General features: G+C 46.6%; 1 protein-coding gene across 1 annotated transcript; it reads right to left on the reverse strand.

Moving 5' to 3' along the window:
• Positions 1-3582: 3582 nt before the first annotated feature.
• On the reverse strand, positions 3583-8587 carry LOC103123642 (ferritin light chain-like). Its single transcript, XM_007534301.2, has 5 exons — positions 8486-8587; positions 8230-8376; positions 7246-7371; positions 5251-5325; positions 3583-3588 (listed from the first exon to the last, which is right to left on the reverse strand). Exons 1-5 carry the CDS (start codon positions 8585-8587, stop codon positions 3583-3585), a joined length of 456 nt encoding a protein of 151 aa, XP_007534363.2.
• Positions 8588-14074: the final 5487 nt, after the last annotated feature.

Below are 14074 nucleotides of genomic sequence, written 5' to 3' on the forward strand. Positions count from 1 at the left end.
CAGAATGTTTACAAATGCAAAGATAGGGGTCAGGTGGTGACACATCTGGTTGAGCACACATGTTACAGTGAACAAGGATCCAGGTTCTAGCCCCCAGTCCCCACCTGCAGAGGGGAAGCTTTGCGAGTGGTGAAGCAGTGTTGCAGATGTCTCTCTGACCCTCCCTCTCCCTATCACCCCCCTTCCCTCTTGATTTCTGGCTGTCTCCATCCAATAAATAAATATAATAAAATATATTAAAAAAATAAATGCAGGGAGTTAGGCAATAGTGCAGCAGGTTAAGTGCACATAGCGCAAAGTGCTAGGACTGGCATAAGGATTGCAGTTTGAGCCCCTGGCTCCCCACCTGCAGGGGAGTCGCTTCACAAGTGGTGAAGCAAGTCTGCAGGTGTTTGTCTTTCTCTTCCCCTCTCTGTCTTCCTCTCCTCTCTACATTTCTGTCTGTACTAACAATGATGACAGCAATAACAATAATAACTACAACAAAACAATAAGGGCAACAAAAGGGAATAAATATTTTAAAAATGTATATAAAAATGCAAAGATAGAGACCCATCACTGATCCCTCTTAGACTCTTTCTAATCTGTATTTCTAGGGTTTTTGTTTGTTTGTTGTTTTTTAATTCCTACTAGGGTTATTGTTGAGGCTCTGGCTGCAGAGTGAATCCACAGCTCGGGTGGTCATACCCCCCCACCTTTAAAGACATAAATATATAATCCTTTCTTAAATAAAAAAAAATTAAAAAAGACATAAATATAGAGAAAAGGAAAGAAACACAAAGTAAAAAAGAGATCTGTACCACCTCTTGACTGTACCATCCTCCCCTGCAGGTGAGCTCCAGGGACTTGAACTCACTGGCTCATCACACATGTGATGGCTGTGTAGTGCACCCTCCCTCCAGCCCTGGATTTCAAGTTTTTAAAAAAGCTTTATGGGAGAGTCGGGCGGTAGCGCAGCAGGTTACGTGCATGTGGTGCAAAGCACAAGGATCGATAAGGATCCCGGTTCGAGGCCCCAGCTCCCCACCTGCAGGGGGATTGCTTCACAGGCGGTGAAGCAGGTCTGCAGGTGTCTATCTTTCTCTCCCCCTCTGTCTTCCCCTCCTCTCCATTTCTCTCTGTCCTATCTAACAATGACAACATCAGTAACAATAATAATTATAACGACAATGAAAAACAACAAGGACAACAAAAGAGAAAATAAATAAATGAAATATTTTTTAAAAAAAGCTTTATGGATTTCTTGTGGGTATGGAGAGAGCAAGAGCTTAAGGCTGGCACATATGATGCTAGGAATGGAACTTGGGATGTCAAGCTTGAAAGCCCATTGTTTTACCCTCTGCATCCCTCCCCTGCTGTCTGAACAGATTGCTTGCAGAGAACCTGCTCAGGGGTCAGAACTTCCATAACATATGGCACCAAAGTAAGAAAGCAGAAGTACACTAGAGTTTGTAGTGAGTACCTCCCTAATACTTCCTCTCCACTTTTCCAAGCTTTGGGTCCATGATTGCTCAACAATTTGTTTGGCTTTGTATGTTAACTCTCTTTTCAGTCACCAGGTTCCAGGTGTCATCAGGATGCCGGCCAGGCTTCCCTGGATTTAAGACCCCACCAATATGTCCTGGAGCTCAGCTTCCCCAGAGACCCACCCTAGAGGAAAGAGAGAGACAGACTGGGAGTATGGACCGACCAGTCAACGCCCATGTTCAGCGGGGAAGCAATTACAGAAGCCAGACCTTCTACCTTCTGCAACCCACAATGACCCTGGGTCCATGCTCCCAGAGGGATAGAGAATGGGAAAGCTATCGGGGGAGGGGGTGGGATATGGAGATTGGGCGGTGGGAATTGTGTGGGGTTGTACCCCTCCTACCCTATGGTTTTGTTAATTAATCCTTTCTTAAATAAAAAAAAAAAAAAGAACTTCCATAACATTTACTCCAACCTAGTGTCCACCTGCTGTCTGGAATCTTAGGAAACAGATCAGTCTCATTCATCTTCTTACTGATGGATTTCACAGTGCCCACATTTAAGTCGAGAGTAACCTCCATTCAAAACTAAAATCCCTTTGGTGTATTGTATCAAATTAGATGATTCTCGGGTGGGGGGAACCTACATGGTGGTGGGGAGGTGGATTACAGTTGTATATGGAAAAATGAGAAATGTTACACATATACCAAACTGTATTTTACTGTCAAAAGTAAACCTATAATCCCGCTCCCAATAAAGGAAAAAAAAATTGGAAATGGACAGATCCCCCCCAAAAAAAACAATAGATAAATAAAAACTAGAGTCTCCTTGGTGCTGAAGGAGTAATTCAGATGGGATGGAGTTGGAGTTTGTCTCTGGCATCAGTCATGAACTGCTGCGTGTTGGTCAGGGGTGTCCTTCATGAAGCCTTCTTGCTCACATCACCAAGATTTGCAGTGGAAATATCCATGATGAGTCCAAATCACAGTGATTAGTCTTTTCTGGAAGTCCTTGACTTCTCCTACTATAGTTCCATAAAATCATCAAGTCCCGGAATCTTCTCTGAGCCTCAGGCATGAATGTCATTTGCATAACCATTAGGCTTTCTCCTGAGCCCCCATCCTTCTGTTCTTAACTAACACATTTTTTTGGCCTCTTTCCTTTTTAGTTTTTCCATATTTATTTGTGATTAACAGTGGGTTACAGGATTGTAACATCACAGTGCATAGTCCCACACCACACCAACTACCAAAGTTCTAGCAGGCACTTTGGGAATGCTCCCTGGAGCCTGAGCCCTGCTGGAAAGGTCCATGGACATTGCCTCACTGAATGCAAATGGCATCCTAAGTTGGCATCAGTGTCATATGGGGAAACTGAGGCACAGGAGGGGTGGAGGAGCCCACGAAGGATTCACACACCTGCTTCAAACCTTCTTTATAAGCTTCAAACCTTTATAAGAACATACATGTTGTCATAAAGCAAGGATCCTGCTACATAAATGAGTGTTACTCAAAGAAGGAAAAAGAGAATGAGGATGGAAATATAAAACTGAGCCATTAAGATGATCAAAAAAATTTTTTTTTCTGATGTTCCATGGAGAAATCAGCATTCTCTCTTAAGAACAGATCCATGAACCATTTTAGCTTTTGTGATATTAATTCCTCACCTACTTCCTATTGCACTTCCCTCAATCACTCCTAGGATAACTATCAGACAAGGTAAAGACAACAAAATCTGGATAAGGGCAATAGACCATACTTTAATGATGGCTTTTTTAATATTTTATTTTTTTTGGTGACTAGCAGGCCACCCCATCATTTAAGGGCCCTAGTAAGGAAGTCCTGGGATTCCCAGATAGGCATGTTGGGCCTACACCTCTAACAGATCCCTCTCTCCACTGTCACTGGTTGTCTCCATCAGGAACAACATAGTGGTCCTCTTGTGGTCCTCTATGGCACCTTGCCCTCAAAGTGGGTCAACACTGGTAGGAACAGTTCCATTCTCCAATGAGAGGCTGGGTCAACATACTCTTCCCCTCGAGGAAGACCAGTCCTGCAATGAGTGCAGCCTAGAATGTTTCTAGCTATGACCACAATGTGAGCTGTGAATGTAAGCTCAGACCTACAGGGATAAAGAGGTTACACAGGCTCCTGTGCTGCATATGAGCCCCAGATCAATCAAATGTGGTTTACAATTAACAATATTTATATACTTTTCCCATATTTCAGAGCAACTCTCTGCCCTGATCCAGCTCTCTAGTCCTATATCCAACTCTGACACCATCTCCCCAGACATCTGCATGTTAGCTGTCAGGCTCAGACAAAAAGTAGTGTAAAGTCATGGGCCCCTTAGAATATAGCTAAAATAGGACTACTAGCCTTTTCAAAAAAAGAGACCCCAAATCTCATCTGCTATATTATTGCCTTTGGGTTCCTGATTATTAAACTATTTGATGTGCTTTATATCTGAATGCTTTTTAGCCACCAAGTTGCAGATGCTACCATGACACGAATTTGACTTCCTGGACCAAAGACCTCAATACAGTGTCCTGAACCAGGGAAAGATAGAAACAAGTTGGAGGTGTAGCTCAGCCTGTCAATGCTCATGTGCAGTAGAGAAGCAGTTCATAAGTCAGAACTTCTACCTTCTGCTCCCCATAAAGATCTTTGTTCCTCACTCCCAGAGGCATAAATAATAGGAAGCCTTCTATTCTAATGGAGGGGTTAGGATATGGAACTCGGGTGGTGGGAATTATACACCCCTCTCATCCCACAATCTTGTCCATCATAATTAAATCACTAATAAAATGAAATTTAAGTAAAAAAAATAAAGAATGGGAAAAGTCTTGACTGTACATGTAGTAATAAAGAAACATGTAGGGCCTGGACAGTGGTGCACCTGGTTGAGCGCATGTGTTACAAAGCGTGAGGACCTGGGTTCAAGCACCCAGTCTCCACCTGCATGGGAAACCTTCACAAGTGGGGAAGCAGAGCTGCAGCTGTCTCTTCCCCCCTTCCCTCGGTTTTCTGTCCAACCTAGTAAGACAATAACATAAAAAGATGATTTACATTTTTGTAGAAAAAGCAAATTTAAAAAGAAGACACCAGCGGTACAGCTCCACTCCACACTCACCACCACATTCTGCATTCCTTTCTACTCTGATAACCCCCATGGTTCCAGAAGGTCTCAGAGAGTTGGGCCTCTTCCTTCCTTCCTTTGGAAGTTTGTGTTGTGATTTATATTCCACAGGTGAATAAAACCATCTGGCATCAGTTGCTCCTCTGTGCATCAGTTCTGTCCCAAAGGACAGAATGCCATTTTTTTCTGGGAGAAATTTCCTTATGTGCCCTGTAACATCTTAGTGCAGTCATCTGCAGGCAAACAACTATGGATTTACGGTCTCATTTATTCAAGCTGGGCAAGAGCACAGCCTGGGAAAGTATGGAGAAAGGCTGTGTCTAGAGATGAGAAACGTGCCTTGTATTTCCCGATCTGACATTCTCTGCGATTGTCTGTGTCATATTTGTGCAGAGGCCGAGTCCTATGTGAAGCCCTGACCCGGGCTCAGGAAAAGTGGGCAGCTTCCGCCACATGAGATTTGTCACAGCTCTAGAGACCCATAGAGTTCTCCTGTGTCTGTGGGGCAGGATGGATAGATGCCATGAAAATAGGGACGCAGAAGGGCCAAATATTGGCAACAGATTCTAGTAGCTCCTCAACTTTGGGCTGCAGTGAGCATTGGGGGTGCTGACTCTGCTCCTGTTGGGCCAAAAGACAGCTCACATTGTCCATGTGGGCCTGAATCTGCTCCTGGACATGCTCCCCATTCAGGAAATGAGTCCTGAGCAGGTCACAGAGCTGAGGGGAAAGAGAAAGGCTGGTCTTAGAGGCTGAGGCCAAGCAGGAGACTCCATCGAACTCTTCACCCAGCAGCCCTGCCCTAGCCTCCGGCTTAGGCCTTCCTGTGCTGTGTGGGTGAAGTCGTGGGTACCAGGAAAGAGATTTTCAGTGTGTGTGTGTGTGTGTGTGTTGTGTGTTGTGTGTAACCAAAGGATGAAAAGCTGAGGAAAGATATGTCCTCAGGGGATCTCTGGTGCCCAGCAGGAAGTCCTGCAGAGCAAGCCTGGCTCAGTAATGTGCCCTGGTTCCAGAGAGATGCCCCACCCAGTGGTTGGGTCCCTCCCCTTTGCATACAGGTCTCCTCTATCCAGCTCCCCTCCCTCTATCCTATGATATCATGGGGCCCCAGCATGAGGGGAGAACTGATGGTTTTGAGATGTGCTGACACCTTGAAATCCTGCCGTGCTGAGAGACAGCATAATGATGACACAAAATAGATTCAGTGTCTGAGCCTCCAGGGTCCTGGGTACAATCCACAGAATGACCATAAACCAAAGCTGATCAGTGCTTCGGTTGAAAAAAAATCTGCTTTCATTGGGGGCCTGGTGGTGGCACACCTGGTTGAGTACACATGTTACAATGTGTAAGGACCCAAGTTTAAGCCCCCTGGTTCCCAGCTGCAAGGGGAAAGCTTCCCTAGTGGTGAAGTAGTGCTGCAGGTGTCTCACTGTCTCTCTCCATATCACACCCTTCCCTCTCAATTGCTGGCAATCTCTATCCAATAAATAAAAATACAAAAAATTTTGCTTTCATTTCCACTCTCATTCTTGTTTCATAAACACCTTCACGTGGTGAGCACATGACCTTGGCATTTAATACCAAGGTGACAGGGGTAGGGAGCAGGCCCAGGAAACTCCCTCTGTACCTGCTCACCTGGGATGTCCCTGAGTGGAGACTTTTCAATCTGAGGCCTCAGCTAACAGACCCCACAAAGCTTGGCTGTGAACCTGCCCTTCCCAGGCCTATACCGCCTCTGCAAGGAGCTCCAGGAAAGAACCAGAAGTAAACTGCCCCCACCTGGTCTTCAGAGGAACCTCCAGGACTGAGGATATTGAGAACACCTTCCTTGGCTGTTGTTAAAATTCTTAAGCTCTAGCCGGGCGGGTTAGCTTCGCAGTGGTGAACAGAGACTCGCGGACACACGGCTGGGCAGGGCAGCTGTATTTCTTTATTCAGGAACAACGATTCACAAACTAAGACAAACTAATCACCAAACAGAACTCTGCTGTCTCATTGCGGCGGCACAAGCACTCTCTTACTCTCGAACTCAGAAACTCTCGCACTCTCGCACTCTCGAACTCCGGAACTCAGCAACTCTCATACTGGGGAGCCCTCTGAAAACTCTGGCACACTGGAACTCTCTCTTACTCTGTAACCCTGAAACTCTCGAACTCAGGAACTCTCGGACTCAGGAACTCAGGAACTCTCGGACTCAGGAACTCAGGAACTCTGGCACTCTCCAACTCAGGAACCCTCTCCCGGGGTTCCTTCGGGTGGGGCCAAGCAGGCCCACGAAATTAACAGGACTGATCCAATTCTCTTGGCGGGGGGGGGGGGGGGGGGAGGGCTAGGACAAACCAATGTAAAGCATACGACACTTGGCAGGAAGCAGATGCCTCCTTTCCTCTCTGCAGAGGGGGCCTGTCTCCATGTGCACACTTCCTGTCTCTCCACTCTCCTCACTAGAGACCTGAGGTCCTAGAGGAAGAAGGGAGAGACGAGCAGGGAGAGAAATCTTGGGCTCTGCAGGTCAGATTCCTCAGGGAGCCCCTCATCTGTCTGTCTGTCCCAACCATTTCTTCTGTCCACACCCCATTGATCCATGGCCCAGACACAGGCTTCCTAGTCTCAGGAGACCAGGGTGATGGAAGTACTTACAACAGATTTCCCAGTGCGGGAAGCCTTTCTGTAGAGAATCCTGACAGCCTGATCCAGCTCCTTCTCCAGATTTATGGCATATTCCATAACACTCAGGACTCCCTTCCACTTTGGTGGAGTTCGATCCTACAAAGAACAAAGAAACTCTCATGCTCAATGTTCCAAAGTCCCAGGTTCAATCCCCTGCACCACCATAAGCCAGAGCTGAGCAGGGCTCTGGTGTTTCTCTCTGTGTCTTTCTCTCTCTGCATCTCTTTCAAAAATAGAATAAAATAATAAAAAAAAACCAACCAAAAAACTCAGAAGTGGCCACTATCCCCAGTATGGCTCCATCCCCTCCCTCCCACACTGGGGCTGCACCCAGACTCACATGAAACTTTGCTTTAATTTTTATAACCACTGGGGTCATTGTTGGGGTTCAGTGCCTGCACAGTGAATCTACCACTCGTGTCAGCAATGTTTCCTTTCCCTTTAGTTTGATAGTATAGAGAGCAAGTCAGATGGGCGAAGAGGTGGCTGGAGAGACCTGCAGTAGCGTGACAGTGCTCAGGAAGTTCCCCCAGAAAGAGACCTGTTTTGTTTTTTTTAACTTTCTTTAAAAAATATTTATAAAAAAGGAACATTGACAAAAACCATAGGATAAGAGGGGTACAACTCCACACAATTCCCACCACCAGAACTCCGTATCCCCTCCCCTCCAATGATAGCCTTCCTATTCTTTATACCTCTGGGAGTATGGACCCAGGGATACCCGGGTCTTGAACACATGTCCCTGTTGTGGTAACTTGAGCACAGAACCGATTGTAACATCACCCAGCCCCGTGATATTTTTATTCAAAGATTAAACACAACTCGAGCAGGGGTTGACAATATCTCGGCCAATCGGACCTGCATCTCCCAGAAGCCTTCGGAGACTTTAACCACTACTCTCCTGGTACCCAGGGGCTGTAGGGAGCACGATCCCCACCCACATTCTGGACTTACATGCTTGGGGAATGACATGTCGCCTTTGTAGTTTCCCTTCAAAAACTTTAACAGCCTGAAATAACCTATCTGCTTCTCTTCAGACAGCTCACACAAGAACATGCCCACCTCCTCCAGGACATTGAAGCTCTTCAGCAGATGCAGCCCCTATCGGAGACGTTGGGAAGGTGTGGGGGTGCACAGAGTGAGACCCTCAGACTGGGCCAAGCAGCCGTGTGTGTGTGTGTGTGAAGTCAGGGAGGCCTGGGGCCCTTACCATGGAGCTGTAGAATCGGTAGGCATGGTAGTAAAGGCGTACAGTGTCTTCCATCACTTTGTCCACACCCAAGAAGATGTGACCACGGATGTGTGGTTGCATGACTGTTGATCCCAGGTTCATTGCAGAGCAGATAGAGGATTCACTTCTTAAAGGTTACTTTGGAGTGTGGGGGAGATAAAGTGATAGTTATGGAAAAAGACTCTCATGCCTGAGGCTACAAAGTTGTGTAATCAGTCCCTTCTACCACCATAGTCCAGACCTGAGAAGTGCTTTGCTAAAGAGAAAGAAAGGGATAAAGAAAGGAAGGAAGTGATGCTGTGGAAAATTACCAGGGAGCGGCGCCCCAGCACTGAAGCAGGAGGTGCGGGGTCCTGTTCCTCTGAAGACCTGAAGCCTCAGCAGACACAAGGGACTGTCAGGGCAGGCCTCAAAAAAGCACAATAAGGGAGCCACCAGCCAATCGGAGGCCAGGGGGCGTGGCCTAGCGGCGCCTGTCCAATCCAGAGCAGCACATAGGCCACGCCCATTGGGGAGAAGCTCGCCCTGCCCGTGGCTCCTGGCTTCAGGGATTGGAGGGTGGGAGCGGGCCCCTTCCCAAGGTGCCAGGGCCCTGGAGCTCGTTCTGGGAGGTCACATGTCCTCAAACCTGGCTTGTAGGTTCTCACGCCATGGACACTGGTGAGAGAACAGAAGGTCCTGAGACAAGGCCTTCTGGGCTCCTGTCCTGATGTCCCGGAGAGAGTTTGTGCTCAGGTCTCTGTGCTGCCTCCCAAGGGAGCCCATCCACAGGAAGAAGGGGCAGGGCACGGGCAGGTGGTCCTGCAGTGTGCAAGGCTGGTTGGACCCAGGGCACTAATGGATTTGGGGCAATATGTAGATGGGAGCCCAGGGAGGAGAGTTCGGCGCCCTCACCACTGCTGGCTACCCTCCACTCCATTGTTGCCACAGGGAGCCTCCTCTACCATTAGGCTGCACACTCCTAAGCTTAAAGATTCGATTTATTAATGAAATACAGAAATAGAACAGGGCGGGTGTTTGTAGCATAATGGTTATACAGACCTCTCAAGCTTGAGGCTCCATAGTCCCAGGTTCAATCCCCGAACCACCAGAGCTGAGTCTGGTTAAAAAGGAGAGAGGGCAGAGAGTAGATAGCAAAACGTTTATGCAAACAGACTTTCATGCCTGAGGCTCCAAAGTCCCAAACTCTATCCCCTGGGCCACCATAAGCCAGAGTTGAGCAGAGCTCTGGTAAAAAACAAAAAAATAGCAGAGCATCACTTTTGGTGCATGTGCTGCCTAGAATGGAACTTGGGGTAAGAATGCTTAAAAGCACAAATTTTAATCATTGCACCACCACCCACTTATGAAAGTCTTTTACATAACCACCATGCCCCCTCCCTTGACCCCACTGTCACATTCTGACTGTTATCCAGGCCCACTGAGGGCACTGGCTCTCAGTATGGTCTTTCATGGTGCCAGTCAGGGTCCTTGCCAACAGCCCTGAGTAGGACTGAAAGGGTCTAGTTGACCTCAAGGGTAGGGTGGAGGACAGTGGCTAAAGCACTGGGCTCTCCTGTATGAGGTCTTGAGTTTCAGGCCCAGTATCATTTGCCAGAATGATGCTCTGATTTTCCCTCTTCTAGATCAACAAACAAATACAGCTTGAAAAGTCCTGAAAGGCATGTCTTCACCCCTCTACCTCCCTCTCCCCACCATAGGGGAGAGATAGAGGCCCTGGTGTGACCCCATGGGCTACAGGATGTATTAGACAGCACCCCGTGGGGGGTTCCTGAGCAGTGAGTCTACAGGACAAGAGGCACGTTGGCAGGTGTCCTCTGGCCACCTACCTCTGACCTGTGACTCCAAGAAGCACCCACCAGAGGGAGGCAGGGTAGCTAGCAAGATGGGAATGCATCCTGCAATCTCTGGAGAAGGCCAGCCTAGGGGCAAAAGTAAGAATAACAAATCAACTGTCTTCACATTAAAAGTAAAGTGGGCAGGGACAGGGCAGGGTCCTTCACCTGGTCAGGCAGCTGAGGCTTCATGCTTGGCTTTCCACAGCAACATCGTGCCATGGGCATGACAGCTTCTTCACAGTTGTCCTTATTGGAGATTCCGGTGTTGGGAAGTGTAACTTACTGTCTTGATTTACCCCAAATGAGTTTAATCTCAAGAACAAGAGCACCATTAGAGTGGAGCATAGAGGTTTCTGGGAAGACAAAGACACTGATGGGGCTGGGTGGTGACACACCTGGTTGAACGCATATGTCGCAGTGCATAAGGACCCAGGTTCAAGCTCCCAGTTCCCAGCTTCAGATGGAAAGCTTTTTGAGTGGTGAAACTGGGCTGCATGTGTCTCTCTGTCTCTCTTCCTCACATCTCCCCTTCCCTCTTCAATTTTTAGCTGTCTCTATCCAATAAAGATAATTAAAAAATTATTTTAAAAAACGAGGGCAGAGGCAAGATGGTGGCTTGAGACATCTCCTGACTTTATCTCTGTAAAACATGGGATTTTTTTGGAATAGGACACCAAAGTAAAAATCTCTGGGTGGAGGGTGAGGGTATATGTTCAGCTTCACTGGGGCGGGGGATAGACCTTTGGTGGTGGTAATGGTATTAATATACACTCTATTAACTTAGTCTCACAAATAACTAATATGAGGAGGAAAATGGATTAAGTGTCTCATCTTTTTGATGCATAGATGATAGGTTGAATGTATGTTCCTTCAATCTAAGCACTTAAGACTTCAAATTGGAAATCATATTGAATTTTAATAGTGGCCTCAAATTGTTAATACATTTCTTTTAAAAATATTTATTCCCTTTTGTTGTCCTTGTTTTATTGTTGTTATTATTGTTGTTACTGATGTCATTGTAGTTGGATAGGACACAGAAATGGAGAGAGGAAGGGTAGACAGAAGGGGAGAGAAAGACAGACACCTGCAGACCTGCTTCACCTCTTGTGAACAGCAAGAGAGTAGCAGGTCACAGGTAGGCCAGGAAAGGACAAAGCAGATACCAGATAATGAGCAGAGCTGCTTCATCTCAGATGCTGCCATGATCCAACCTGACTTTTCCTGGGCAGATGACCTCACCAATGTGCTCTAATTTCCTTAATTTAATTTTTAAATTTCTTTATTGGGGAATTAATTTAGATAATTTCTTTATTAATTTAATTTTTATTGGGGAATTAATTTTATTATTTATTTATTTTGCCTCTAGGGTTATTACTGGGACTCGGTGCCTGCACTTGGAATCCACTGCTCCTGGCAGTCATTTTTCCTGTTTTGTTGCTGGATAGGACAGAGAGAAATGGAGAGAGGAGGGGAAGACAGGGAGGGAAAGAAAGATAGACACCTGAAGACCTACTTCATTGCCTGTGAAGTGAGCTCCTGCAGGTGGGGTGCCAGGGTCTCGAACTGGGATCCTTACATGGGTCTTTGTGCTTCACACCATGTGCACTTAACCCACTGTGCTACCGGCCATCCCCTCTCTCTTGCTCTGTATCTCCCCCTCCTCTCTCAATTTATCTGTTCTATCCAATTAAAAAATGGCCTCCAGGAGCAGTGGATTTATAGTGCCAGCACAGAGACCCAGATAACCCTGAAGGCAAAAAATTAAACTTTTTCCAAAATGGAGACTCCAAATCTCATCTGCTCTATTTTTACCTTTAGGTTCCTGATTATTCAACACTTTGTTCAGGTTTATATCTTAATTCTTTCTCAGTCACCAAGTTGCAGATATTACTATGATGCCAACCTGACTTCCCTGGGCAGACGACCTCACCAGTGTGTCCTGGAACCTCCCCTCTCCAGATCCTTGCCCTACTAGGAAAAGACAGAAATGGGCTGGGGGTGTGGATCCACCTGCCAACACCCATGTCCAGTGAAGAAGCAATTGCAGAAGCCAGACCTCCCACCTTCTACACCCCCATAATGATCCTGGGTCCTTATCCCCAGAGGGATAAAGAATAGGAAAGCTTCCAGTGGAGGCAATGGGATATAGAACTTTGGTGGTGGGAATTTTGTGGAATTATATCCTTTATGCTATAGTCTTGTTGATCATTAGGAAATCAATAATAAAACCAGGTGGTGGTGCACCTGGTTGAGCACACATATTATAATGCGCAAGGAACTGGGTTTGAGCTCCCAGTCGTCCCACCTACAGGGAGAAAGCTTCACAAGTGGTGAAGCAGTGCTGCAGCTGTCTGTCTCCTTCTCTATCTCCCCCTTCTTCTAAATTTCTGGCTGTCTCTATCAAATAAAGATTAAAAAAATTAAAAGGAAGCATTGTATTCTCAAGAATGATATCCTGAGTCCAATCCCCAGCACCACATGATCCAGACTGCAGTCTGGTTATTTGTCTCTCTATTCTCCTATCTTTCTCATTAATAGAATCTTAAAGGTGGGTGGTCTAGGTGGTGGCCCACCTGGTTGAGCACATTACGATGCACACTGCCCAAGGTTCAAGCCCGTGGTCTCCACCTACAGGGGGAAAGCTTTTCAAGTGGTGAACCAGGGTTACAGATGTGTCTCTTCCTCATTCACCCCCTACCCTCTTAATTACTGACTCTCTCTATGCAATAAAGATAATTTTAAAAGATTGATTTTTTTTAAATCCACAGTTTCTGACATAATCTGAAATGAGACCCTCTATTTCTCTTTGGACTGTGATTCTCTATATGTTCTCAGCATGAATCCAGACCTCAGAAAACAACTTCCAAGCTTGGGGTGCCCAGGTCAGAGTAAGGCAGTAGGACCAGCATGGAGAATGCAGGGCCTCTGCCCACAAAGGTCAGTCACACACCTCAAGCTGAGTCTCCTCTTATGACCCACAGCTCAGACAAGTCATGTCTGGGCTCTCATTTGGATACTTTGGTTGGAACCCCTGTCCTAACTCATCCCAAACTGATTCTATCTGGCAAATCACGCCCAAAGCAATGAGCCCCTTTGGTAAACTTAAGAAAAACATGCTAGGGGTATGGATCCACCTGCCAACATCCATATCCAGCAAAGAAGCTATTACAGAAAGCAGACCTTCCATCTTCTGCACCGCATAAAGAGTTTGGGGAATTGGGGTAGATAGCCTGATGGTTAATGTAAACAGGCTCTACTGCCTGAGGATCCAAAGTCCCAGGTTCAATCTCCTGCACCACCATAAGCCAGAAAAGTGCTCTGGTTAAGGAAAAAAAGAAAAAAAGACTTTGTCTGTACTCCCAGAGGAATAAAGAATAGGGAATTCTCCAAAGGAGGGGATGGGACATGGAACTCTGATGGCAGGAACTATATGGAATTGGACCCCGATTATCTTACAATCTTGTTAATCATCATTAAATCACAAATATTTTTTTTTTAAAGTTTTTGACCCAGAACAAACCTGTTTCTCCCAGCAAGAAGAATCTCCTCGCGGGGGTGGGTGGGTGGGGGGGATTGTGTGGACTGGGCCTGGCAAAAGGCAGCTCTGAGTGTCCAAGAAAAGCTTCCTGCTGGAGCCCGGCAGTACTTTAGTGGGTTAAGCGCAGGTGGCACAAAGCACAAAGACTGGCTAAGGATCCCGGTTCGAGCCCCCGGCTCCCCACCTGCAGGG

Source organism: Erinaceus europaeus, chromosome 2 (assembly GCF_950295315.1).
Source record: "Erinaceus europaeus chromosome 2, mEriEur2.1, whole genome shotgun sequence".
In the NCBI taxonomy this organism is placed as follows: Eukaryota; Metazoa; Chordata; class Mammalia; order Eulipotyphla; family Erinaceidae; genus Erinaceus; species Erinaceus europaeus.

Excerpts from the sequence above, each read along its gene's own strand:
- LOC103123642 (XM_007534301.2), bottom strand. The coding sequence starts at position 8,587 with ATGCAACCACACATCCGTGGTCACATCTTCTTGGGTGTGGACAAAGTG. Across the intron at positions 7,372-8,229 it reads ACATGTCATTCCCCAAGCAT|GATCGAACTCCACCAAAGTG; the intron begins GTAAGTCCAGAA and ends TGTTCTTTGTAG. Across the intron at positions 5,326-7,245 it reads CCCGCACTGGGAAATCTGTT|CTCTGTGACCTGCTCAGGAC; the intron begins GTAAGTACTTCC and ends CTTTCCCCTCAG.